The sequence below is a fragment of the Microcaecilia unicolor genome, chromosome 10 (assembly GCF_901765095.1).
Source record: "Microcaecilia unicolor chromosome 10, aMicUni1.1, whole genome shotgun sequence".
NCBI lineage: Eukaryota > Metazoa > Chordata > Amphibia > Gymnophiona > Siphonopidae > Microcaecilia > Microcaecilia unicolor.
Genome location: NC_044040.1, coordinates 210096053 through 210121665, shown reverse-complemented (window position 1 = coordinate 210121665; position 25613 = coordinate 210096053). Strand labels below are relative to the sequence as shown.

General features: G+C 45.6%; 1 protein-coding gene across 1 annotated transcript in view; it reads right to left on the bottom strand.

Moving 5' to 3' along the window:
- Positions 1 to 7124: 7124 nt before the first annotated feature.
- The window catches only part of LOC115478402 (probable cation-transporting ATPase 13A4), an 84725-nt gene continuing 66236 nt past the window's right edge, over positions 7125 to 25613 (bottom strand). The window contains exons 23-30 of the mRNA XM_030215703.1: positions 24513 to 24622; positions 24107 to 24203; positions 21973 to 22045; positions 15692 to 15863; positions 15303 to 15523; positions 13204 to 13292; positions 11438 to 11518; positions 7125 to 7666 (exon numbers count right to left, since the gene is read on the bottom strand). Of these exons, the coding sequence (XP_030071563.1) occupies positions 7442 to 7666; positions 11438 to 11518; positions 13204 to 13292; positions 15303 to 15523; positions 15692 to 15863; positions 21973 to 22045; positions 24107 to 24203; positions 24513 to 24622 (1068 nt within the window). The 3' untranslated portion in view covers positions 7125 to 7441. The remainder of the gene's footprint in view (positions 7667 to 11437; positions 11519 to 13203; positions 13293 to 15302; positions 15524 to 15691; positions 15864 to 21972; positions 22046 to 24106; positions 24204 to 24512; positions 24623 to 25613) is intronic.

Sequence of the window (25613 nt, the reverse complement as noted above, 5' to 3'; positions counted from 1 at the left end):
TGATTTTTGAGCTCTTTGAGGCTTTTCCTTCCATTTCTTTCAGTGGTTCTTTTTGTTTTCAGTGGATTTTTCCTGTGATTTCATGTATACTTTGAAAATGAGCACCTAAATGTGTGGGACCCTCTCAGTCTTAGGGCCAGACAAGCAGACTTCCTCTCTAAAAACTCTATCAATCCAGTGGACAAGCGTCCCAATGTACAATTTTTGCATGGGATGACCAGCAGTCTGTTATGTTTGAGACATTGCAAATAGCGAAAAAAAAGCACAAGGAACCTTAAAGTAAGGGGTGTCTCAGCTTTACTTTATTGATCAGACCCGACACAATTCACCGAGAATTTCTAAAAGCTTCAGCTACATCTCCGCTTTGAAGTGACCCAACTCATCATTGTACTGTTTGATAGGAGACCAGTAACTAGTTCAACAAACACAAGCAACTCCATTGTTCTTATAGGCTTTATGTACTGAACAGCAAAATTGTTTGCATGTCAAGGTTTGCAATAACAAAATCCTGTTCCCAGTTGTGCTGTTTCATTTGGTTTACTGAGGGACCATCATTTACATCTCACTTCTGCTTTTACTTTTTTAATTTAACTGCAAGCGTTGGACATAACTGAGTAAAAGTAGTAAAAATTGGCAAAATTATTACTTAACTAAAAGTTACAAATGTTATCCTGCACTTCTTTATGAGCAAAAGTGACAAAACCATTACTTAAGTACAGTAACTAATTACTTTTAGGGGCCTTTTTACCGGAGGGTTACAGCGTGGGAATCTGGCACTAATGTTGAGCTACCCCAGGAGCCTGGTGGTACTTCTGCCCATCCCCTCCACCACATGCTATTTCTGGTGCTTCAAATTTATTTTAATTTTTTTGGCGGCGGGAGTGTGCTTGGTGCTGCTGGGTTACCACCGGGTTAACGCGGGAGCCCTTACCATCACCTAAATAGGCTGCAGCAGGGACGTAGCCAGACCTTATGGTGGGAGGGGGCCAGAGCCCGAGGTTGGGGGCACATTTTGAGTGCCGCCCTGCCTCGCCTCCCCCTCACCTCGTCAACAAATACCTTTGCTAGTGGGGGTCCCCAACCCCCGCCAGCTGAAGCCTTCTTCAGCGCCGGTCTCCGGCGCAGCCATTTTCGCTGCTCTGCTGTTCTTTCTTCTTGCTCCTCTGTCCTGTACACGCTGACGCTCCTTCTCAGTTTCACGTAAAGGAGGGTCAGCGTGCACAGGAGGAGCAAGAAGAAAGAAGAGCAGGGCAGCGAATGTGGCTGCACCGGAGACGGGCGCTGAAGAAGGCTTCGGCTGGTGGGGGATGGGGACTCCCGCCAGCCAAACCAGGGGCCCAGACAAAATTTACGGGGACCCAGGCCCCCATAGCTACGCCCCTGGGCGGCAGTGAGGGCTTCTCCCGGAAATGGTCATGCAGCAAGTGTGCCACTTTCCACATAGTCATTTCTATTTCTGGTTCAAAAAATACACTTTACCCACTGTGGTAAAAGGGAGACACAGCACATGGCAAATCCACACGCTGACACCACTGCAGGCCCCCTTTTGCCGTAACTTTGTAAAAGGGGTCCTTAATTAGGGATCCTTTTACAAAGGCATACTAGCATTTTTAGTTAAAAAAAAAACATGGGCTAAACGCTAGAGACGCCCATATATTCCTATGGGCATCTCTAGCGTTTAGCATGTGCTAATTATTAGCGCACGCTAAAAATGCTACCGCACCTTTGTAAGAGGTCCCCATAGTTACTATACAACACTGTTCAGAACATAGCCTCCCACTCTCACCAGGACACATGTACTTATTTGGCCACTGTTGGAAACAGGATTCTGGGCTTGATGGGCTTTTGGTCTGTCCCAGTGTAACAATACTTATGTACTTGTAAATTGTTTTTTCGCTGTTCATGTTCCTTCCTGTTCTAGTTTTTCAAATCAGGATCAACTCCTTAGTCTTCCTTATCTGTATGAACACAGACTGCTTCACAAAATTCTCAGTTTTTATTATTTTATCTATCAAATGTTAGTATAGTAGATCACAAGATATCTTGCACCATATTAACTATTAAACATTTTTTTAAAACTTGATAATACCCAACTTGTATTCAACATGCCCAAAGATTAAGCCTACAGGATAGGGTGTAGGCAATGCAAAATTATTAATCACATTTGGTGAAATCACAAGATACATATAAAATACTCATCGTTTTAATCGACAGAATCATAGACATTCAGCCCAAGAGGATGGCAGTTTTGACTACTTTTAAATTTCCAGTTCTTCCATAATAAAGCAACAAACAAATTAGTCTCCCAGCACCTCAGGAACATATACAAATACATAGAGAAAGCAGTACACACTTAATCACAATCTTTTTTAATAATTCCATATGAAATAGCATTCTAAGGGGCCCATTTACTAAACCACGGGGCGCCTACATGCGCCCAATACGCATCAGTTTTGACTTACCGCCCAGCTACCATGTGAATTAAACCCTTGTAAATGTTTAGGTCTTTTTACCACCTCTACAAATCTTCATATATCAGTTACCCACGATTGGTCTATGAGAAAGGTAATTTTATTCACTTACCAAGTATTGATACAATTAATATTTTTCTCATGGGAGAACAGAACTACTGCATAAATATGCTGGCTGTATCTATCGCTCCAACATACTGGACTGAAACAGCTATTTTTATACACGTGTTTAACAATGATTTACAATGCCTCAATAAGCTATCTTACCCAGGATCATCCTGCCTTCTTTCAAAGTCATCTGGTTTTTCTCACCTGCTAAACCACATTCCCATGTTTGTTTATGCTTCCTCCTTTCCCAGGCCTGTTTGCCCGTGAGGAAATCAGATCAGATCATAAGTTCCTGGGCCTCACGATTTATGGCCTTTGCCCTTTGACTCTACTCCAGGGTGCATAACTGTGTTTACTATCTACACATGTGGTCCTTGCGGTAATTTCATTTTTTATGTGCGTCTGCTATGTGCGCTGGAAAATATTTTCAGTTACTGGCACGTGGGCGGTAATTGGGCAGCAATTGGCATTTTATGTGCATAGACCATTACCTCCCGGTTACTGTGTGAGACCTTACCACTAGGTCAATGGCTGGTGGTAACATCTCAGACCCAAAATGGACAAGTGGCAATTTTCATTTTGCCGCACATCCATTTTCGGCAAAAATATTAAAAAAGGTGTTTTTTACAGGTGTGCTGAAAAATGATTCTGTGTGCTCTCAAAGCACGTGTACACTACTGCAAGCCATTTTTCAGTGCGTCTTTGTAAAAGGACCCCTTAAACTATAAATTTAAAAAGCAGAATAAAATCATTAAAAAATGACCAGAGTGAATCGATTTCACGAACCATCTTAGAGTTCATTGATTTTGAGAGGACAAATTGTCAGACCAATCTACTGTTTTGATGGGTCAGTGTTGAATAATTATCAATGCTTCATTTGAATCTAAATTGATGACACAGAGACTTCAAAAATATATAAACCATGAATAATCTAATACATTCTTTTGACACCTGCAGTAAAAAGGAAACTTCTCTTGAATTAGGGGCCTATGTACTAATTCAGGCTAAAACGTTTTAGCATGTACTCTTTTAAAATTTTAGTGCATACGCAAAAACTTCAATTGGCAAGCAATGGAGTAGATATTTTTTCTGCATGAAGTGAAAAATAATTGTAATAGTGCATGTTTGTTCTTAATAGGAGACACTATAGATGGAATCCATGTGCTTTGAGTACATGAGTGTTACATGGAGGGGCAGTTTTGATAATGTGTCTAAATCGGACTTCGGATGTTTTGCAGTAAACGTACCAAATCTGAATAGAAAACGTAACTGTTTTCAAAAAAGAAAACTGTCTTTTTTTTTTAAATCAAAAATACCATTCTGAACAAGGATTTGTGCTTTGTGCGTTTATCTTTCTAGACCATTAAAAAAAAATGCACAAGTTAAAAATGCACAAAGTTCAAGCCATTGGGATGTAGGAGGGGCCAGTATTTTTAGTAGACTGGTCCCCCAGACATCCCAGGAGAGCAATGGGGCAGTGGCGTAGGAAGGTGCACACCGCTGGGGGGGGGTGTCGGCTCCGCTGGTTCCCTGCTCTCTCTGCCCTGGAACAGGTTACTTCCTGTTCCGGGGCAGAGAGAGAGCAGGGAACCAGCGGAGCCGACGCAGCTCCCAGCGACTTGCATTCAGGGGCAGATCGGCCCGCCCCTCGCCTCGTTTCTTCATCCATGTAAGAATTAGCTCGGGGGGGGGGGGGCTGCATGCGCCATGCTGCACCCGGGGGGGGGGTGCACAGCGGCGACCCGTCCCGGGTGTCAGCTGCCCTCGCTACGGCACTGCAATGGAGCACCCTAGGGAGCACTACAGTGGACTTCAAATAAATGCTCCCAGGTACACATCTCACCGTTGCTCTCTTATCTTATCTGCTGAGCCCTCCAAAATCCATTGCCCCCAACTGTACACCACTACAACAGCCCTCATGGGTGAAGGAGACACCAATATGTGGGTACAGTTGGTTACTAGTGATTTTTCTGGCGGGCTCACAATTTCCACCACAAGTGTAACAGGTAGGGGAAGGTATGGGCCTGGGTACACCATTCTACAGTGCACTGCACCCACCACTAGACTACTCTGGGGACCTGCCTGCTGCTCTAATGGACCTGGCTATAATATCTGAGGCTATCAAGGAGACTGGTGAGTACTATTTTCATTCACATTTTTGGGGGTGAGTGGGGTCAGTTAACACTGGGAGATTAAGGGGGGTATCCCTGAATCCTTCCAGTGGTCTTCTGGCCATTTAGAGCTCCTTTTTGGTCTTTTTTTGTTGTAACAATAGCTCTAGTCCAAAATGTTGATGTTTTCGCCCTAGACATTGTCTTCCATTATGGCTGTAAAACATCTAAGTGTTAGGCCCGCCCTAAGCACCCCTTCAAAACACCCCCAACACACCCCCTTGCAATTTGTATGCACTGCAGACAAAATGCATAGATAGATGTCTGCAATACAGGTTTCGAAAATACCGATTTGGAAGCTTTGAGAAGAAATCCGTCCAAGAGACGGCTGAGGGGAGACATGATAGAGTTATATAAAATAATGAGTGGAGTGGAACAGGTGGATGTGAAGCGTCTGTTCACACTTTCCAAAAATACTAGGACTAGGGGGCATGCGATGAAACTACAGTGTAGTAAATTTAAAACAAATCGTAGAAAATGTTTCTTCACCCAACACATAATTAAACTCTGGAATTCGTTGCCGGAGAACATGGTGAAGGCGGTTAGCTTGGCAGAGTTTAAAAAGGGGTTAGACGGTTTCCTAAAGGACAAGTCCATAAACCACTACTAAAAGGACTTAGGAAAAATCCACAATTTCGGGAATAACATGTATAGAATGTTTGTACGTTTGGGAAGCTTGTCAGGTGCCCTTGGCCTGGATTGGCCACTGTCGTGGACAGGATGCTGGGCTAGATGGACCCTTGGTCTTTTCCCAGTGTGGCGATGCTTATGTCTTATGTTTTATCTTACACACTACTCTGGTACTATACATATGAATTATCACATCATACCAAAGGTAATGAGTTTATCTTGTTGGGCAGACTGGATGGACCATACAGGTCTTTGTCTGCCGTCATCTACTATGTTACTATGAAAATTCATACAGCCTTTGTCCTATCCGGACAGTGTCACTGATAATTCTTATAGACCACCCTGGCACCAGCTGGATAGCACTGGTGTGGAGTGAAGGTGGAGCGAGGGCACTTTGCCTAACTAGTCAGTGATATTCAGCCAGTATCCATATGTATCTCTGTGGATAAATTTAGGCCAGAAAATGGCTCTGTTAACTTAAAGGACATAGCTGTATGGATAGTTTATGGAGCCTCAGTGGTCACTGCTATGCACATATATTTATGCTCTGACTAACTGGACAGCAGCACTGATGATATGGAATAGATTTAAATGTCATAGCTGGTGTTTACAGTCGAGTCCATATTCAAATGTTGTGGCCAGCAAGTTTGTAGAATCCATAAACTTCTAAATTTCAGTAGCTGAGGAAAACCTAAGTTGAAAAACTCCATGATGTGGTAGGACCATGAGCCACTGATTTCGGGTCTAACGTTTTTGTTGTAAGTTTATAATGGAAATCCAAGTTGTTTTTGTGATGAGGAAGAACGGGAGAATGTACACCTTGACAGGGTACATCTCAGTAAAAAAAAAAAAAAGCATAAGCATGGAAGAGATATATCACTGACTCAAGGGGGCGCACTGGATCATTTTTCATTTTTTTTTTACATTTTGGTTATTAAGAATGACATGTTAAAAATAAAAAAAATGGAAAAACAAAATAATGTCCATCTGGGGCATCGCCTGTCCAACCTGTGAAAATGAATGATGCTTCCGAGATTCACTGGGACCCCCTGCAACCCCTTTTATCCCGTGGGTTTATATGGGGCAGATACGATCCTTTGTCCCTCTTGTCCCACTGCTGCTCTGTATCTAAACGAGTCCAGCCGCAGGTTGGCCAGAGCTATGTTGAAACATAGCACAGGCAATGCAGGAGTGACTAAGGGCCGCTCCTACCTCATTTAAATGTATAGATGTTGTAAGATGGGGTCAGAAGATTCAGGAGGCTGAGGAGGTTGTGTTGGTTTCATACACTCAGGGATCCTTTTACTAAGTGCGGGCAGGTAAAAAGGCCAAAAAATAGCATCGCCGTGTGGTAAGATTTCACTTACCAGGTGACCGTGCAGGGGGGACCACTTAATGCCACCCATGGGCCGGTGGTAGTTCCAGATTAACGTATGGCTCCAGAAAAAGGAGGACACATTGATCCAGTCCGGGTTTTGCTTCCATTGAAAGCAATGGAAGTAAAACCCTCCTCCTTTTTCTGGAGCCATATGGTAACCCTAGGGTTGGGGAGCTTTCGAGGAGTCTGTGGAAGCAAATAAGCTACTGCCCACGTCACCGCTGTCACCGAGCTGGGCTGGGCTGCAGGGGGCCTGCTTAGGGTTACCATATGGCTCCAGAAAAAGGAGAACACATTGATCCAGTCTGGGTTTTGCTTCCATTGAAAGCAACGGAAGTAAAACCCAGACTGGCTCAATCTGTCCTCCTTTTTCTGGAGCCCTGTGGTTAACCCTACGTGTGGGGCTTACCACCACTCTGTACAAAGGGGCCCCCGCTGGTTGGGTAAGACAGTAGGAGGGGCCCAGAATATTTCATAGATATTCATTGCGGATGTCCTGAAAACCTGATTGGTTGGGGTTTCCCCAAGACAGATTTGGGGAATCACTGAGCTGGACTGGATCTTTAAAAGGGAAGATGACACATTTTGAACATTCACGAGCAAGTTACCATGATAGGACCTTGATTACTACAAACTATTTGGGCAAACCACTGACGCTTCAAATGGCTTTGTTCTGTTTGAGGTCAGCAAGCTGCTTTTTCATGGTTTTCATACGCTGGATTACAATACACTTGAGTTTTGGTGTCTTTCTCGTCCTTGTTGAGGACCCCGTAGAATGTCCTGTTTAGTGGAGGCCATTCTGGATCCTTCTCCAATATTCGGATGAATGTTCGATACTTGCTCTTTGAATGGTAGTTAACGATTTCCTTTAACATCAACCAAAGTTTTCTGTTTTCAATCACAAATTCCTGTACAAATGAAATGCACGCATTAATAAAGACCTGGGCACGAAAGAACAGAAAATATAGTTCCTTTAGAAAGACAAATAATGTGGATCTTTCTAATGCTAATGAACTTGCCTTGGCTTAATAAAGGAAAATTCCTATGTCCCCTTATAATCATCCCATATGGTACAAAAGATTACAGTAATGTAATTCTCCATTCAAACTAGACTGATCATTGAAGTGCTGCTGACAATTAGCAGTTTGTCCCGAGCAGGCGATTTAACCAGTCAGGAGTCAATTCTGGTCTGCTTAAATTGCTTCGAATAGCGACCTGAAAGTTCCAGGTGGCTCACAGTAAAAACAAAGATATTAAAATAGCATATAAGTACATAAGTATTGCCATACTGGGACAGACCAAAGGTCCATCAAGCCCAGCATCTTGTTTCCAACAGTGGCCAATCCAGGTCACAAGTACCTGGCAAGATCCCAAAAAAGTACAAAACATTTTATGCTGCTTATTCCAGAAATAAACAGTAGATTTTCCCCAAGTCCGTTTTAATAATGGTCTATGGACTTTTCCTTTAGGAAGCCGGTCAACTCCGGTGCCTTCATTGTGTGATCATCTGTTTCTGACATCTTACGTCCTGCACCATGCATGTCAGAAATAGAAGATCACACAACGAAGGTGCCGGAGTCAACCGGCGCTGAAGAAGACCCTTCGGCTGGCGGGGATTGGAGACCCCTGCCAGCAAACAAGGTACCTGATGTGACAGTGGGGTGCCGCGGGGGAAGGGTTTGCGGTTACGGCGGCGGTGGGGGGTCCAAAGTGGCAGGGGGGGGTCGGCGGCTAAACAGTGCTCCCCCACCTCGGGCACTGGCCCCCCCTCCTGCTGAGGTCTGGCTACGCCCCTGACGCATACGCATACGTAGTCCACTCTCCACTCCCCCTGGCTATGCTTCTGTGTGTAAATGTGACAGAGATAATGTGTGACTTTGATAGAGTGACTGAGTGTGTGTGCGTGTGAGTGAGTGAATTTGAGTGTTTGTATTGCCTGAAAGACTGGACCAATGTGTTTTATCTCATTAGCTACTAACTAATATGCATGGAGTAAATAGAGACTTATAAACACTTCTGTATTAGGAGAAAAGGACCTCATACACTACTACTACTACTTAACATTTCTAAAGTGCTACTAGGTTTACGCAGCGCTGTACAATTTAACATAAAAGGACAGTCCCTGCTCAAAGAGCTTACAATCTAAAGGACAAGTGAATGGTCAGTCCAATAGGGGCAGTCAAATTGGGGCAGTCTGGATTTCCTGAAGGTAAGAGTTAGGTGCCGAACGCAGCATTGAAGAGGTGGGCTTTAAGCAAAGATTTGAAGATGGGTAGGGAGGGGGCTTGGCGTAAGGGCTCAGGAAGTTTATTCCAAGCATAGGGTGAGGCGAGGCAGAATGAGCAGAGCCTGGAGTTGGCGGTGGTGGAGAAGGGTACAGAGAGGAGGGATTTGTCCTGTGAACGGAGGTTACGGGCGGGAACGTAAGGGGAGATGAGGGTAGAGAGGTAGTGAGGGGCGGCAGACTGAGTGCATTTGTAGGTAAGAAGGAGAAGCTTGAATTGAATGCGGTACCTGATCGGAAGCCAGTGAAGTGACTTGAGGAGAGGGGTGATATGAGTATATCGGTTCTGGCGGAATATGAGACGTGCAGCAGAGTTCTGAACGGATTGAAGGGGGGATAGATGGCTCAGTGGGAGGCCGGTGAGGAGTAAGTTGCAGTAGTCAAGGCAAGAGTTCGGGTGGTGTGTTCAGAGAGGAAAGGGCGAATTTTGCTGATGTTAAAGAGGAAGAAGCGACAGGTCTTGGCAATCTGCTGGATATGCGCAGAGAAGGAGAGGGAGGAGTCGAAGATGACTCCGAGGTTGCGGGCAGATGAGACGGGGAGGATGAGGGTGTTATCAACTGAGATACAGCCTCATATAGCCAAATGCTTAGACTTTAATAGCCAAATGGCTTTCCAACAAGTCTGCTTTTAGGCTTCTTTGTGATCATAGGTCCTGAAAAACTCCTATAACAAACACATCAACATATATATTCAATCACATGCTCAGCTCAGTCTGAATCTGTTTGACTGTTCTTCTTTTCTTCCTCTGCGCTCTTCCCCCCCCCCCCCCGAATCCCAGTATCATCAGCCCTAATAAATACAGCATTCGGCTCAGTTCCCCGACAGGGTTCCTCGTAAATTTACTCACATGCAGCACAGTAAAAAAACCACACGTCGGGATTCTGATTATGCCCTTGATTCCAGGAGAGGGCGCTCCCAGATACCCAATTTATACAGTAGCAAAGTCTGGTCGCTGCATCTCAAAAAAGGTATAAAGCAATTGGAGAAGGTGCAGAGAAGGGCGATGAAAATGCTAAAGGGAATGGAACGACTTCCCTATGAGGAAAGGCTGAGAAGGTTAGGGCTCTTCAGCTTGGAGAAAAGGCGGCTGAGGGGTGATATGATAGAAGTCTACAAGATAATGAGCGGAGTAGAGCGGACAGATGTGAAGCGTTTGTTTACACTTTCGAACAACAACAAAACCAGGGGACACAAGATGAAGTTAGAATACGGTAGATTGAAAACAAATAGGAGAAGGTTTTTCTTTACTCAGCGTGTAGTTGGACTCTGGAACTCGTTGCCGGAGAATGTAGTGACAGCAGCTGGCCTTACGGAATTTTAAAGGGGGTTTGGACAGATTGCTGAGGGAAAAGTCCATTGAACATTATACATTTTGGAGGAGGGGGTTGCTGGGTTTTTGAAGCCTGGATTGGCCACTGTCGGAGACAGGATGCTGGGCTTGATGGACCCTTGGTCTTTTCCCAGTATGACGGTGCTTATGTACTTATGAAAATGATAAAAGGGATGGAACGACTTCCCTATGAGGAAAGGCTGAGAAGGTTAGGGCTCTTCAGCTTGGCGAAAAGGCGGCTGAGGGGTGATATGATAGAAGTCTACGAGATAATGAGCGGAGTAGAGCGGACAGATGTGAAGCGTTTGTTTACACTTTCAAACAACAACAAAACCAGGGGACACAAGATGAAGTTAGAATACGGTAGATTGAAAACAAATAGGAGAAGGTTTTCTTTACTCAGCGTGTAGTTGGACTCTGGAACTCGTTGCCGGAGAATGTAGTGACAGCAGCTGGCCTTACGGAGTTTAAGGGGGGTTTGGACAGATTCCTGAGGGAAACGTCCATTGAACATTATTAAATTTTTTTTTTTTTTGGGGGGGGGGGGGGGGTTGCCAGGTTCTTGAAGCCCGGATTGGCCGCTGTTGGAGACAGGATGCTGGGCTTGATTGACCCTTGGTCTTTTCCCAGGATGGCAGTGCTTATGTGCTAAAGCAACCTCACAGCACCCCCATGGGGAATAAGATCATTATTTTTACGGAGGGTCTTTGACTAAGGCGCACTCACGTTTTTGGTGTACGCTAAAATTATGGGTGTGCTAAACGTTAGAGATGCCAATGCACTCCTACGGGTGTCTCTAATGTTTAATGCGCCCACAATTTTAGCACACACTAAAAACGTGAGTGCGCCATAGTCAAAGACGCCCATGGTTTGTAGTTAGTGTTTTTTTGAAATCACAGAGTAGAAGCAAAGAAGAGATTAAAAAAAAATTATACACTCATTTCACATCAAACCTTAAAGCAATTTCAACACCACTTCCAGGAACAAGGTCACACTGTCTTACAATTGTATTCTCGCTTTGATTTGCCATTTCTGAATGGAAATAAACTGCATAAAACCTACCTCTAGAATGACTGATGCAACAAAAGTGGCCAATAACAGAACCAGAATATTAATCCGCCATAACGTCGGAGTGCAGACGAGCTTTGAGGAAGAGGAAGAAGAAGTAAATTAATGGGGGCAATAGATAGTCCAACTTCAATTTTTTGTTAATTGCACATAAAAATCATGTTTATTGTAACCTGATGTATCAAAAATCAGTCCACTTAAAACTAAACGCTTTGTTACTTCACTTTGGGGCCCTTTTACTAAGGTGCGCTGAAAAAATGGCCTGCGGTAATGTAGGCGCATGTTTTGGGTGCGCGCAGAATCATTTTTCAGCCTACCTGCAAAAAAAATGCCTTTTAAAAAGTTTTTGTTGAAAATGGACGTGCGGCAAAATAAAAATGGCCGCACGTCCATTTTGGGTCCGAGACTTTACCGCCAGCCATTGACCTAGTGGTAAAGTCTCACGTGGTAATCAGGACCACCAAGAGACTAGGCCGGGCCTGGGGCAAGGCTGCCCAGCCTCCGTCCCACTGCCACTGCCGCCCCCCGTCGCTCCCCCCGCCGCTGCAACCCGCGGTCTCACCTGCCTGCCTCCACGGCTCCAGGCCCCCTTCATTCAAAGCGGCAGTCGCAGATCGCGTCTCTTCTGGCCTGTGTCCCTCCCTCATCTGATGTAACTTCCGGTTTCCGCGAGGGCGGGACACAGGGAGGGAAGGCCAGAAGAGACGCGATCTGCGACTGCCGCTTTGAATGTAGGGGGCCTGGAGTCGAGGATGGAGGCAGGTGAGACTAGGGACTGCAGCGCCGGTGGCCCCCTTGGAGCCTGGGCCCGGGGAATTTTGCCCCCCTTGCCCCCCCCCTCTCGGCGGCCCTGGCGGTAATGACCTATGCACGTCAAATTCCACTTGGCACATGTCCGATATGCGCATCCAAAAATAAAAATTATTTTTCAGACACGCATATCAGATGTGCCAAAAATGAAATTACCACAAGAGCCACATGGTAGCTGGGTAGTAACTCCATTTTGGCACATGTTGGGCACATGTAGACGTTTATGTGGCTTAGTAAAAGGGCCCCTTCGTTACTAATTTGGCCACACTGCTGATTACCCCTGGCAGCACCCCCTATGGTAGAGAATAGAAAAAATATTTTCTACCATGGGAAATACCATGTGTCAACTTCGAAATTACCACCAGGCGCCTGCACTATCCCGGCGGTAGTGTTGATTTGGCGTATGCTACCCACTCGTTAGCCTTAGCATTGCTTAGTAAAAGGTCCCCTAAGAGCTCATTGGGTTGGTGCTTCAATCATTACCCAGTGGCATACCAAGGGGGGGGTGGGGGCGGTCCGCCCCAGGTGCACGCTGGTGGGGGGGGGCTGCGCGTCTGTCGGCAACGCTCGCTTCCTGCTCCCTCTGCCCCGGAACGGGTTACTTCCTGTTCCGGGGCAGAGGGAGCAGGGAACGAGCAAAGCGGACAGGCACGCGGTACCCCCCCTCCAGCAGGTAAAGATGCACCCGGGGGGGGATGTCGTTTCGCCAGGGGGGGTGTCCTTTCACCGGGGGTGGGGGGGTCGCGCTGCACCCGGGGGGGGGGGGGGCATCGGCGATTCGCCCTGGGTGTCAGCCACCCTAGGAATGCCACTGTCATTACCTGTTTTCAATACGACACAGATTATCAATTTGTTTCATTCATTAATTTGTGATTTTCGTCACTTATAAACACACTAACATAATAATGCAGGACGAGACCAGCTTCGTGCTCTTTTTGCAATAGCCTTACCTCCATGAAAGCGTAGATGCTCTCCGTGTCTGTAAATAGCAGAAACATACAAAGTGCGAGCTGTGCTCCCAGCAGAAGTGAAAATATATCTGAAGGAATACGAGTCATGTCAGCATCAGACGTTTGTATTAAAGTTTATAGTTTATTAAATTTTCAATACCAATTGGCTCGGAAAACAAGATCACAATGGTTTATAATGACAACAAAAACATTTAGAACTAGTAAAAAAGGCCCGTTTCTGACACAAATGAAACGGGCGCTAGCAAGGTTTTCCTCGGAGTGTGTATGTTTGAGAGAGTGAATGTGCGAGTGTGTGTGTGTGAGAGAGAGTGAGTCTGGGTGCGAGTGTGTCTATGAGAGAGTGTGTGTGTGAGAATGAGAGTGTGTGCAAGTACATATGTGAGACACAGTGTGAGAGAGAGAGAGTGTGTGTTTCACACAGATACAGTGTATGCGAGAGAGAGAGTGTGTGTGTGAGACACAGACTCTCTGTGAGCCTGAGTGTATGAGACCAAGAGAGTGTGTGAGTGACTGTGTGACACATAGAGAGTGAATGTGATATAGTGTGAGAGACAGTGTGTGAGAGTGAGAGAAAGACATTGACTGTGAGAGAGAGAGTGTGTGTGTGACAGAGATACCTCCCCCCCCCCCGCCCTCTCTGGTGTCAGGCCCCCCCTCCCTCCCTCTCTCTGGTGTCAGGCCCCCCCTCTCTCTCTGGTGTCTGAGCGTTACTGTGCAGGACGCTGAGCTCTGGCTGTGCTTCAAGGAACTGACCAATCCTATTTAATAGAATGCACCTCCAACAACATTCTGAAGCCGAGAAACCTCGTGTGGTTGGTCACTTCTGCTTGTGACGAACCCGGAAGTACGTGATGTCGATTCAGGAGATGGATACAGAGAGCAGGAATGCCTCAGCCATGCAGTCAGCTTCACAATGTTGGAGGTGCCTTTTATTATATAGGATAACTACAATAGGAAAGCATAATTTCCAAAACAACACACACCAAAGATAAACAGCATAAAACAGATTTAAAAATATACTATCATCAACTAGTAATTATTCTTTGAATAATTATGAAGTAAAATGGAAAACTGTGGACATTTTCTAAAACCTGATAAGAAAAATCTCCATTTCTATAAGAAAAACTTTCACAAATTTTATGACTATTTTTTTTTTGTCGTAGTAGGGCTCAGACTCACTCAAGCATCCTTAAGTCTTTGATATCACACACTAGTTCAATCCCTCTGTAGCATCACCCACTAGACAATAATGAACAAGTTTGGCTTTCAGCATGGGGGATGGGGAGGTGGGGTGTAACCGAGAGTTAAAATTATTGCAAAGAGAACAGTGGTGGATTCACCAGTTAAAATCTATTGAACCAACATGCAGTGGTCACATTTCGATTAATGGTCTGTGGTTCCTGCTTCCTCTTGTTGACACAATGACATTAGTAATATAATTAGCCACGTTGGCGTCTTTGTCTGTGTATCACCATTGAACAAGCTCCCTGTGCTAAGCTGGTTGTACTGTTTGTTAGTCTTGAACAGGATTAATTGTATAAGTAGTGAGACTATTTATAATAATGTGTATTGTAGACAGTGAGTTCAGTGAGACGCAGCTTTGAGTTACATATCCCCCGAGGAAGCCTTCAGTGAAACGGAGATCCCCGTTGGGGTTCAAGATAAGTGCTGGCTGTTTGAATCGCTTCTCTGAGATTTTTATTCCCCCCCCTGCTGTTCTATCCCACTTTTTTTTCTGTACTGCCCATTTGCTCATGCTCCAGGATGGCAATTTTAAAAGACATTCCCCTGGGTAAAACACAGAAATGTCCTTTCCTTAAATTGACTGGACTACATGTTTGTCAACAAATGCATATACCCCCGAAAAGTCACTAAACATTGCTCACACATATTTGGGCATGTGTTGCGAACAAGCACAAACCTTGTACCTACGGGTTCTCGAAGGTAATCAGCAGTCCATTTGCCTCGAAACCTGATTAGATGCAGCATCAAAGTTCCTGGCAGTCCTGGGCACCTCTGCTAGTATTGAATAAAAAGTACAGCTTTTACATGCTAGTACATTGCCCCTGTATACTTACAGTTAGTGTATATTGGCTGCCTGAACGGTTTTCCTTTGGAGAACACGAATGCCATGATGATGAAGTTGACCGTACTTAATAGCCACAATGTTGTGGTTTCAAAACTTTCATGACTTTGGTTAACTTGTCTTAGAGCTTCATCCACAGTCCTGCTTATGGCTGCAGTGGTATTGGTGGCAGTTGGGTTCTCGAGCAGACTTCCGTTGACTGGTCTACACATTCTACAGAAGAACCAGAGACACTAAACTCAAGTATCCACTTAAACAGTGAAGCAGTTTTCATTTCAAGACAGCCATTTATAACTAGCACAAAGATGTCTATGGAAAGTGTACCTACAGAAGAGTTGTTCAGAATTAGACCCGTCCGAGTGATGAAACAAATAATTTTACCTGGAGGGGGCTGAGGAATACCATGGTTGCTCCTGGACCACCAGAAAGCCACAGACCTGCATGGCAAGACTTAAACAGACATGGATAACGACCGAGAGCAGCAGAGGTGGAGAGATGAGTTGTGCCGGAGGTCGGTATGGAGCCAGCTTGGGGTACGCGTGATTCAAACTCACTGGAAGAACACAGGGCATGCATAGATTTCTTTAACATGTACAAGATGCTCATATCAAGTCAAAGTAATAGAGCAACTTTACTGTACAAAATACTAGTCAGAAAGCGAATGGGACTTATATACCACCATTCTGTGGTTTTTACAACTACATTCAAAGCAGTTTACATATATTCAAGTACTTACTTTGTACCTGGGGCAATGGAGGGTTAAGTGACTTACCCAGAGTCACAAGAAGCTGCAGTGGGAATCGAACTCAGATCCCCAGGATCAAAGTCCACTGCACTAACCACTAGGCTACTCCTCCACATTAAGACAGAGCCTACTCATAAAAGTCTAAAAAAAGGCAGTTCTCTGTGTCCACTTATGAATGTAAGTGAAAACGGGGTGAATTCTATATATGGTGCTGAAAAAGCGCTATTCTATAAGCCGCGTTTAAAGTTAGGTGTGGTTTATAGAATAGCACTTATGTCCAGGAAAAGCACCTAACTTTAGGCGCAGTCATTAACACCAATAATTGCTTGTTAAAAAGACAATTATTGTCACTAATTTGTTATCTAATTAAATTGTACACGCAAATTGGGCTCATGCCAGAAATTAGCAGCAGCTTTTGTAGAAATAGGGCGATGGTGGCAGAATGTGGAGGAGTATTTTCGACATGACATCCAAGACGGACTTTGGAGATTTTACACAAAATGTCCCAAATCCGAACAGTAAACAACCATTTTCAAAACCTCAAATCGTTTTTTTGTGCTCGGTGCTTAGGCCATTTTTGAAAAAAAAAAAAAAAAAGTACACGTGAAAAGGTGCTCAAATGGGTATAATAATAGCTAAGGCTGAACTCTTAGCAATTGGTTCTGCTGTTCACGAGATTCAAATTTATGCTCTTCAGACCCATTTTGGGCTTGATTTCCTTACAGGGCACCTACATGAAAAGTCCAAAGAGAGGCCTATTTTATTAAGCCTATTTATAAAGGCAACATAGGTGTCAGGCTCATTTTCGAAAGAGAAGGACGTCCATCTTTCGACACAAATCGGAAGATGGACATCCTTCTCACAGAAACGTCCAAATTGGTATAATCGAAACCCGATTTTGGACGTCTCCAACTGCAGTCCATCACAAGGACGTCCAAATTTCAAGGGGGCGTGTCGGAGGCGTAGTGAAGGCGGGACTTGGGAGTGCCTAACACTTGGACGTGTTTGACCCATAATCGAAAAAAGCAAGGACGACCCTGACGAACACTTGGACATTTTCACCTGGACGTGGTTTTTTATGAATAAGGCACAAAAAGGTGCCCAAAATGACCAGATGACCACCAGAGGGAGTCGGGGATGACCTCCCGTTACTCCCCCAGTGGTCACTAACCTCCTCCCACCTCAAAAAATATCTTTAAAAATATTTTGTGCCAGCCTCTATGCCGGCCTTAGATGTCATACTCAGGTCCATGACAGTGCATGCAGGGCCCTGGAGCAGTTTTAGTGGGTACTGCAGTGCACTTCAGACAGTCGGACCCAGGCCCATACCTCCCTACCTGTTACATTTGTGGAGGAAACAGCGAGCTCTCCAAAACCCACCATAAACCCACTGTACCCATATATAGGTGCCCCCTTCACCCTTAAGGACTATGGTAGTGGTGTACAGTTGTGGGTAGTGGGTTTGGGGGGGGGGTTGGGGGGCTCAGCACACAAGGTAAGGGAGCTATGTTCCTGGGAGCATTTTATGAAGTCCACTGCAGTGCCCCCTATGGTGCCTGGTTGGTGTCCTGGCATGTCAGGGGGACCAGTGCATTAGAAATGTTGGTTCCTCCCATGATCAAATGGCTTGCATTTGGATGTTTTTGACATGGACGTCTTTTGTTTCAAAAATCGCTGAAAGTCAAAGACGTCCATGTCTAGGGACGTCCAAATTTAAGGATTTGGACGTCTCTGACGGTATTTTTGAAACAAAAGATGGACATCAGTCTTTTTTCAAAAATACGGTTTTCCCTGCCCCTGGATTTGGACATTTTGCAAAGATGTCCAAATTGCAACTTGGACGTTTCTTTCGAAAATGCCCCTCCATGTGACTCTAAAATAGGCTTCCAGACACAGTCAATCTACAATGCACAAATTTTCTCCTGCTCTGAGAAAGATGCAAATTTCTGTGTGTGTGCTTAATGCATAAACCTGCATATTTTATAAAGCACACATATACATCACAACTGCACTGATGCTCCATGAAATCTACAGTACAGCCCTACTTAGCCTTCATATAACAGTAGGCACACACTTTCTGGGGGGGGGGGGGGGGGGGGGGGAGGGTAGTTATCATTGTATAATAAAAGTTGGGCTTTTATCCCATCTTAAGTTACGTCAGGTCAGGGGCGTAGCCAGACTTCGACGGGAGGGGGGTCCAGAGCCCAAGGTGAGGGGGCACATTTTAGCCTGCCCCCCAGTGCTGCCGACCCCCCCGCCATTGCCGACCCCCCACCCCGCCACCACCACCACCAACAACAACTTTGCCCCCCCCTGCCGGTGACCCTCTCGACCCCCCCTCCCGTCGCCAACCCTCCCCCACCGCCACCATCGCCTACCTTTCCTGGCGGGGGACCCCAACCCCCGCCAGCCGAGGTCCTCTTTTTCCGGCGCAAGGCTTTGTTTTGTTTGTGTGAGTCTGACATCCTGCACATTGTACGTGCAGGACGTCAGACTCACAGAAACAGAATGAAGCCTTGCGCCGGAAGAAGAGGACCTCGGCTGGCGGGGGTTGGGGTCCCCCGCCAGCAAAGGTAGGCGATGGCGGTGGCGGGGGAGGGTTGGCGGCAGGAGGGGGGTCCAGGGCCAAATCTATGGGGGCCCAGGCCCCCGCGGCCCCACATAGCTACACCACTGCTTCAGGTTACCGATTCATGTGGTGTATGTCTAACGCTGCTTTTGAGTATCCTCACAAACAGTGTTATTCTATCATCCCAGGAGCATCGGACTGCAAAGCTGTGGCCCAATGCTTCTGGGCTGCATTCTTAAAAAGGCCAATGGGCTGCAAGAAAAGCTGCCTCTTCCCCATGCATAATACCACTGAAGCCAGCTTCCCCAATGACTGATTGTACTCCCCATAATCAGAACGCCCTGCCTGGAAGTCCAGCCTCTCATCAGAACCCTCCAACCAGAAGTCCACCCCCAAGAAGAGCCTCTCTCAAACCTCCAATAGGCTACCCCCAGGCCTACCTTCAAAGTTCCCTGGTCTCTAGTAGGGTCAGGCAGGAGCGATCCCCAGTTGCTCCTGCCGTTGCCAGTTCTGAGTTTAAAATTTCAACAGTGACCCCTAGTAGTAATCTCATGGTACTACAATGAAAGGTATAGTTATAATGCAGCTTGATAACTGCTCTCCTCCAAGTGTGCACTTTTTATATTCATATGTGGTTGTCTAAAGCTTTTACAAAAATACCCCCACTTGTCTGTTACCAGGTATCCAATAGATCAGTGGTTTCCAAGCCTGGTTCTGGAGGCACCCCAGCCAGTCAGGTTTTCAGGGTATCTACAATGAATATTCACCAGAAAGATTTGCATGCAGTGGAGGCAGTATATTCAAATTTCTCTCATGAATATTTATTGTGGGTATCCTGAAAACTTGACTGGCTGGGGAGCCTCCAGGACAAGGTTTGGAGAACCACTGTAATAGGCAATAGATATGCTTATCTACTTTCCAAAATTAAGGGGGACATTTATTGACATGGGCTACCAACTGCAAAGGAATTAAATACAAAACCAATTATGCATCCAGTTTCTCCTTCTTGGGCAGCCAGCTTTGGAATGCTCTACCTAGATCCATCCGAACAATTAATGAATATCTACCCTTTAGGAAAATGTTAGACACATCTCTTCAAGCAAGCTTACCCTAACGAACCTACTTAATTGTCAGGTTCTCAGGTTCAGAGCCCGCGGGGCCGGGCTCTGGAGCAAACGTGAGCCCTTGGGCTGCTGCCGAGGAGCGGCAGCAGCAGGCAAAACCCCCCAACCAACACTGGGCAAGCACACCGGCACCGGCAAGGACTGCAGGCACCGCCCAGCGAGCCAGAACACAAGGACTGGAATCCCTCGGACTGGAGGACACAGGACTGGAACACTGGACTGGCACACACCGGACCGGAACACACTGGACTAGAGCACACCAGACTGGAACACACACTGGACCGGAACACACTGGACTGCTCCGTACAGCTTCACCTGCACTTAGCCACTGCCCCCCCAAGGGTTGAGCCCTTGGGTTCGCATGGCCGGCAGGACTTACCGGATACCAGATGACACAGGGACCAGGACTGGAAACAGAAGTACTCCTAAATCTTAAACTGACCTAAGTGCTCCCAAGCCCTAAACCAACAGAAGTGTTCCTAACAGTAAACTAACAAAAGGACTTCCTAAGCCCTATACTAACAGGAGTTCCCCTAGGCACTGACCTAACAGGAGTGCTTCTCATAGCACCAAAAGGAAAAGCAGGGGAGCCACAAGGAAGAACAGGGAAGCTAGAAGCTAAACACATAAGCTAATAAAGGTGCTTCCTAAGCACCAAACTTCAGCAGACCTAACACAGGTGCTCTGAGCACCAAGCTACAGAAGCTCTACAACTCTAAACTAACTAGGGTGCTCCCACGCACCAAACAACCAGAAGAGCTCCTAGCACTAAAAGGGAAGACAGGGGAGCCACTAGGGAAAAAACAGGGAAGCTAAACACGTAAGCCAAAAGTGCTTCCAAAGCACCAAACACAAACAGCAAAGACTGCAATGCTCCCAACAGCACAAACACCAGAAGTACTCCTAACAGCCAAATCTGCAGTGTTCTTAACAACACCAAACCCTGAAGTACTTCTATCAGCAACAGAGCTTCCAAAGCCCTACACACAGCAATGCTTCCAAAGCACCAAGAGGGAAAAGCAGGGGAACCACAAGGGAAAAGCAGGAAAGCTAAACACACAGTCACCAGTGCACACTGCACTAACACTAACCTGGACCTAAAGCAAGTAACAAAAGCAAACGTTGCAAAGGCCCTGAAGGGAGGAACACCACTTCCTTATCAAGGCCCTCCCTGATGATGTCACATTCCCTAGACCCAGGCAGACAGCACACTGAAACCCAGAGAGGCCCAACCCCCACACCAATGCAGCACCGTGAAGCACTTGAAGCCAGTACACCCAGAGAGAGGCAGAGCTAACTCAGTCCACACACACAGCTGCAGTATAGTGAAACAATTAGAGCCATGCTGCTGGGAGCTGCCAGCATAGAGAGACAGAGCTAGCTCAGAAAGGACAGACACAGGAAACAGAAGCCAGCTAAGAAGCTGACCACCAAGAAAAAGGTAAGTTTGAGAGGGGTTCTGACCACAACCATAACATTAATCCTACCAACTGCAAAGGAATTAAATACAAAACCAATTATGCATCCAGTTTCTCCTTCTTGGGCAGCCAGCTTTGGAATGCTCTACCTAGATCCATCTGAACAATTAATGACTATCTACCCTTTAGGAAAATGTTAGACACATCTCTTCAAGCAAGCTTACCCTAACGAACCTACTTAATCCTATCAGCCCACTTATACTACTCAGTTCTGACAATGACACTGCCTTTGACACTGATTATACCTTTAACCCTGTCCCCTACTCATCCTCTAATCGTTTCTTCTCCATCTCCCTATTCTATCCCCCTCCCAATCTCCTCTCCTTTTTCCAATCTATCCGTGTTTACCTTCCCATATCCAATCCATATATTCTTCAAACCTTATTATTATTATTATATTATTGTAGTTCGTAGTTACAGGACTCTGTAATGCTGTTTTTTCTTCGGTAAGTAAGTCGCATTGCACCTGCTGTATGTGGGAAAGCGCGGGGTACACGTGTAATAAATAAATAAATAGTATTGTACTGTTAACACCAGTAATTAGTAACTAAGTTCATTGCATGAAATGGGACGTGCTAAAATCGTCTGAGTTAATGGTAAAATAAAATGTCTTAAGGGTAGTTCATGTTGATAAATTAACTACACTCCTAAGTATACAAATGGTTCAGATACATTGTGAATTCAGGTTCCTGTGCATGCATCTGCTTTTTCATATTTGGACACATGCACGCTCTTCTGTCACTTACTTGTCAAGCACACTAAGATGGTGACGACCACATCTTGGATCAGGAACTGATAATTCCCCAGAATCTGTAATTGCTAGGGTAAAAAATTGCAAACCCTGGTTATAATATATTGCAAGCAATCTCCTCACGATTCTCCCTAATTTTGCTACAGAGGATTCTTAGCAGCAAGGATGTAGGGAGAAAGATAGAGATCAAGAAGTAAGAGGGTACTGGAACAAAAATAGAAAATGGACAGACCAGATGGTCCTTTCTGTCTTTAATTTCTGTCACATGGTGGGGGAGGGGGATTTTCAAACAATTTTACCCGAGAAATTGCCTCTCCCACTGCAGGGGCTGCACAGGGGTGGAGCTAACCAATAGTACACAGGGGGTGTTATTTTCCCTTTGAACATTTATTTGTAAGATCATGAATATAAAATGGCTGAATAATGCTGCTCTCTGTAAAACTTTAGGCCCTTCCCCCAAGAGCACCCGAATCCCACCCAGTTTAAATGTATAACTTTAGGCCCCACCCCCAGAACACTATATCCCGTCCCAGTTTAAATATATAATTTTAGGCCCCACCCCTCAAAGCACCTGAATCCTGCCCCATTTTAAACGTATAAATTTCAACCTTGTCGCAGCTACTTATAGAGACAAGATTTATGCTTTGTCCGTGCTGGCAAATTCAACCAAAGCCACTTATGCAGCCAGTAGTACTGATGGGTCTGTATACTGATCTGATTATTTTTGTTTATTGGCTTCTGTGTTCTACGTATTGATGTCTCATTTGAGTGAATGGACACAATGAAAACTGTCAGAGCAATATTTAAACTCCATAATCAGCATTTCTTTTAAACAGTAGGGTAAACATAAGGAATCCTGTTCCGAGGGAATGGATCCTCAGAAGCTTAGCTGAGATTGGGTGGCAGAGCCAGTGGTGGGAGGCGGGGCTGGTGGTTGGGAGGCGGGGATAGTGCTGGGCAGACTTATACGGTCTGTGCCAGGGCTGGTGGTGGGAGGCGGGGCTGGTGGTTGGGAGGCGGGGATAGTGCTGGGCAGACTTATACGGTCTGTGCCCTGAAAAGGACAGGTACAAATCAAGGTAAGGTATACACAAAAAGTAGCACATATGAGTTTATCTTGTTGGGCAGACTGGATGGACCGTGCAGGTCTTGTTCTGCCGTCATCTCCTATGTTTACTATGTTGTTCAACACCAGGCAATATCTGGATATCAGGTATTCAGGTATGGCGCTGACACTGTCAACACTCAGCTGATGGTGATACTCAGCCCCCATATCCAGATGCACATCTGGATAACTTACGACAGTTTTCTTTCTTGTCCTGTGTTATTTGGGTACCAGCATCGAATTTCACTGGTTTCTAGGTAAATCCCGGATTCACCCATGGATGCCCCAGTGTTATCCCAATAGCGCCAGGGTGATCTGCAGTGATTTCAGTGGTATGATATGGATCATGCCACTGAAAATCCGTGGATGGCCCCGGTGAGCAGCACTTATCTGTGTAGGAGCAGCTGCTACCTGGACAAGTAGCTCTGAATACCGAGCTCTGCATTTTTGGCTCCAGGTCTCAGGAACTGATTCAGAAACTGTTGTCTCTAAACCGTGGCGTCTACTGTTGAACTGGGAAATCCCATGCATGTAGCTGCCCATTCCTGGTGTAATTCTTGGAACGTGCACAGACAAAAATAAATTGGATTTGTCTTCATTTTAAATGAAAGTTTTGTAACTTCCCCATGTATTTTTATGTTTTTTTTCCACACATCTGTGTTTTTTTACATACATTGTATGCATGCATGAACCTTTTGCGTGTGCAGATCAATTGTAAATTCATTAACTTTTAAGTGTACATGCGTACAAACGATTTGCATGCAATTTAAATTTGAGAGACACCCATATGGATCAAGGGGCCCTTTTACTAAGACGCGTGGAGGAGCATAATCGAATGGGGCTGGCCATCTCCAAGGCCTCCTTCACACCACGTTCTCGTATCTTAGAACCATCTGTGCTTATCACCAGCTTTCTCAAATTCTATCCTAGTGTCTCCCTTCTCTGCTATCCCGCTGCACTGCCCTGTCTCACCGATCACATCTTCGCCTTCATATAACCTAACAAAGATCTTTTGGTGGCTTACCCAGTAGAGCAGCAGGAGACAAATGAACTGGATCATGGCATAAAGCGTCATGTACTTAAAGACGCAGAATGAAGTCACCAGCGCGGCTCGCCCTTCCCTGTTTAAAACAGAAAAACAGTTCTACCATTGAGCCATACCGTTGCTATATCCTCTCGATTCTACCGTAAAATAAAAGGCGTTTGTTTGTCCCCCCTGCCCCCCCCCCCTCGGCGGCTATGTCTTGAAGAGCTTGCCTGCCCCTTATTATTGAAAATGATACTGAAACAGCACCACCCCACTGGTAGGACTGTGCTGGAGGACGGTCACATAGCTTAGAGGGAACAGTGCTTTCTAATCATCAAATTTTCTCTAGATATATCTGTGTAGATCCAGCAACGAGAGTAGGTCTGAAATGATTTTTACGTACTTGATGAGCTGTGGGACACATTCTATGTTGGGTGTTTTTGAGGTGAAGGGTGAAGCCACCGATGCCTCCTGCTCCGACAAGGAAATCCCAGCATGGGCCACTTTCAGTGCCTGTATGAAAAGGAAACGTGATCTCCATGATCAACGGTTTACGAATATCACAAAACAGAGATCAGTTTTCAACAAAATGCTCAGTGCCTGAATGTGCTTCCTAGGTTTTGGTGCTTTAGGGGTTATCGCAGTTGATTCCCAAACCTGGTCCTGGAGGCAGCCCAGCTAATCAAGTTCTCAGGATATCCACAACGAATATTCATGAAAAAGATTTGCTTTCACTCTCCCACTGCATGCAGATCTGTCTCATGAATATTCATTGTGGATATCCTGAAAAACCTGACTGGCTGGGCTGCCTCCAGGACCAGGTTTGGGGACCACTGGGTTATTGTATAGCTGAAAGCATAGATGCATTTTTCACTCTGTGAATTCTGCTGGACTTTCTCTTCAAAGACTATCCCTGCTATTTGTTGCACAGAATCTGGGGGGGGGGGGGGGGGGGATATTTGTAATGTATTTCTTAAAAGTTTATTAATAACTTACTATCCTGCTTATCGGGATAACCAACTAAGGGCTTACAGAAAAGAGAAAACGAGAAAAAGTAACGAAGGCAACACAGCAAGAAGGGGAGAGGTACAATATTTGTGATAGAAAAGAGGGTTAGGGGAACACAACAGGAAGGAGAGTGTGCTCAGAGCACAGTGAGGCCTAGTCCAGGCATGGGCAGCGGAAGTCAGTTGAGCACTTCCAGGAAAAGATAGGTTTTAAGTTCAGATTTAAACTGTTCTAAGGAGGTTTGCAACCAAAGACGTTCTGGAAAATGGCTCCAGTGTTTTATCTGCATTTGCCTTTCATATAATGGCCTGGAGTTAGGGTTACCATATTTTGTCTCCCAAAAAGGAGGACACATGCCCTGCCCCCACCACAAACCCGCTCGTCCCCTTTCACAACCTCGCTCCGCCCCCTGTCAAGCCCTCGCTCTGCCCCCTGTCACATTTTCCCATCGCCCCCCCCCTCCCCGTCACCCCCCTCCCCTTACCTTACTACTGCC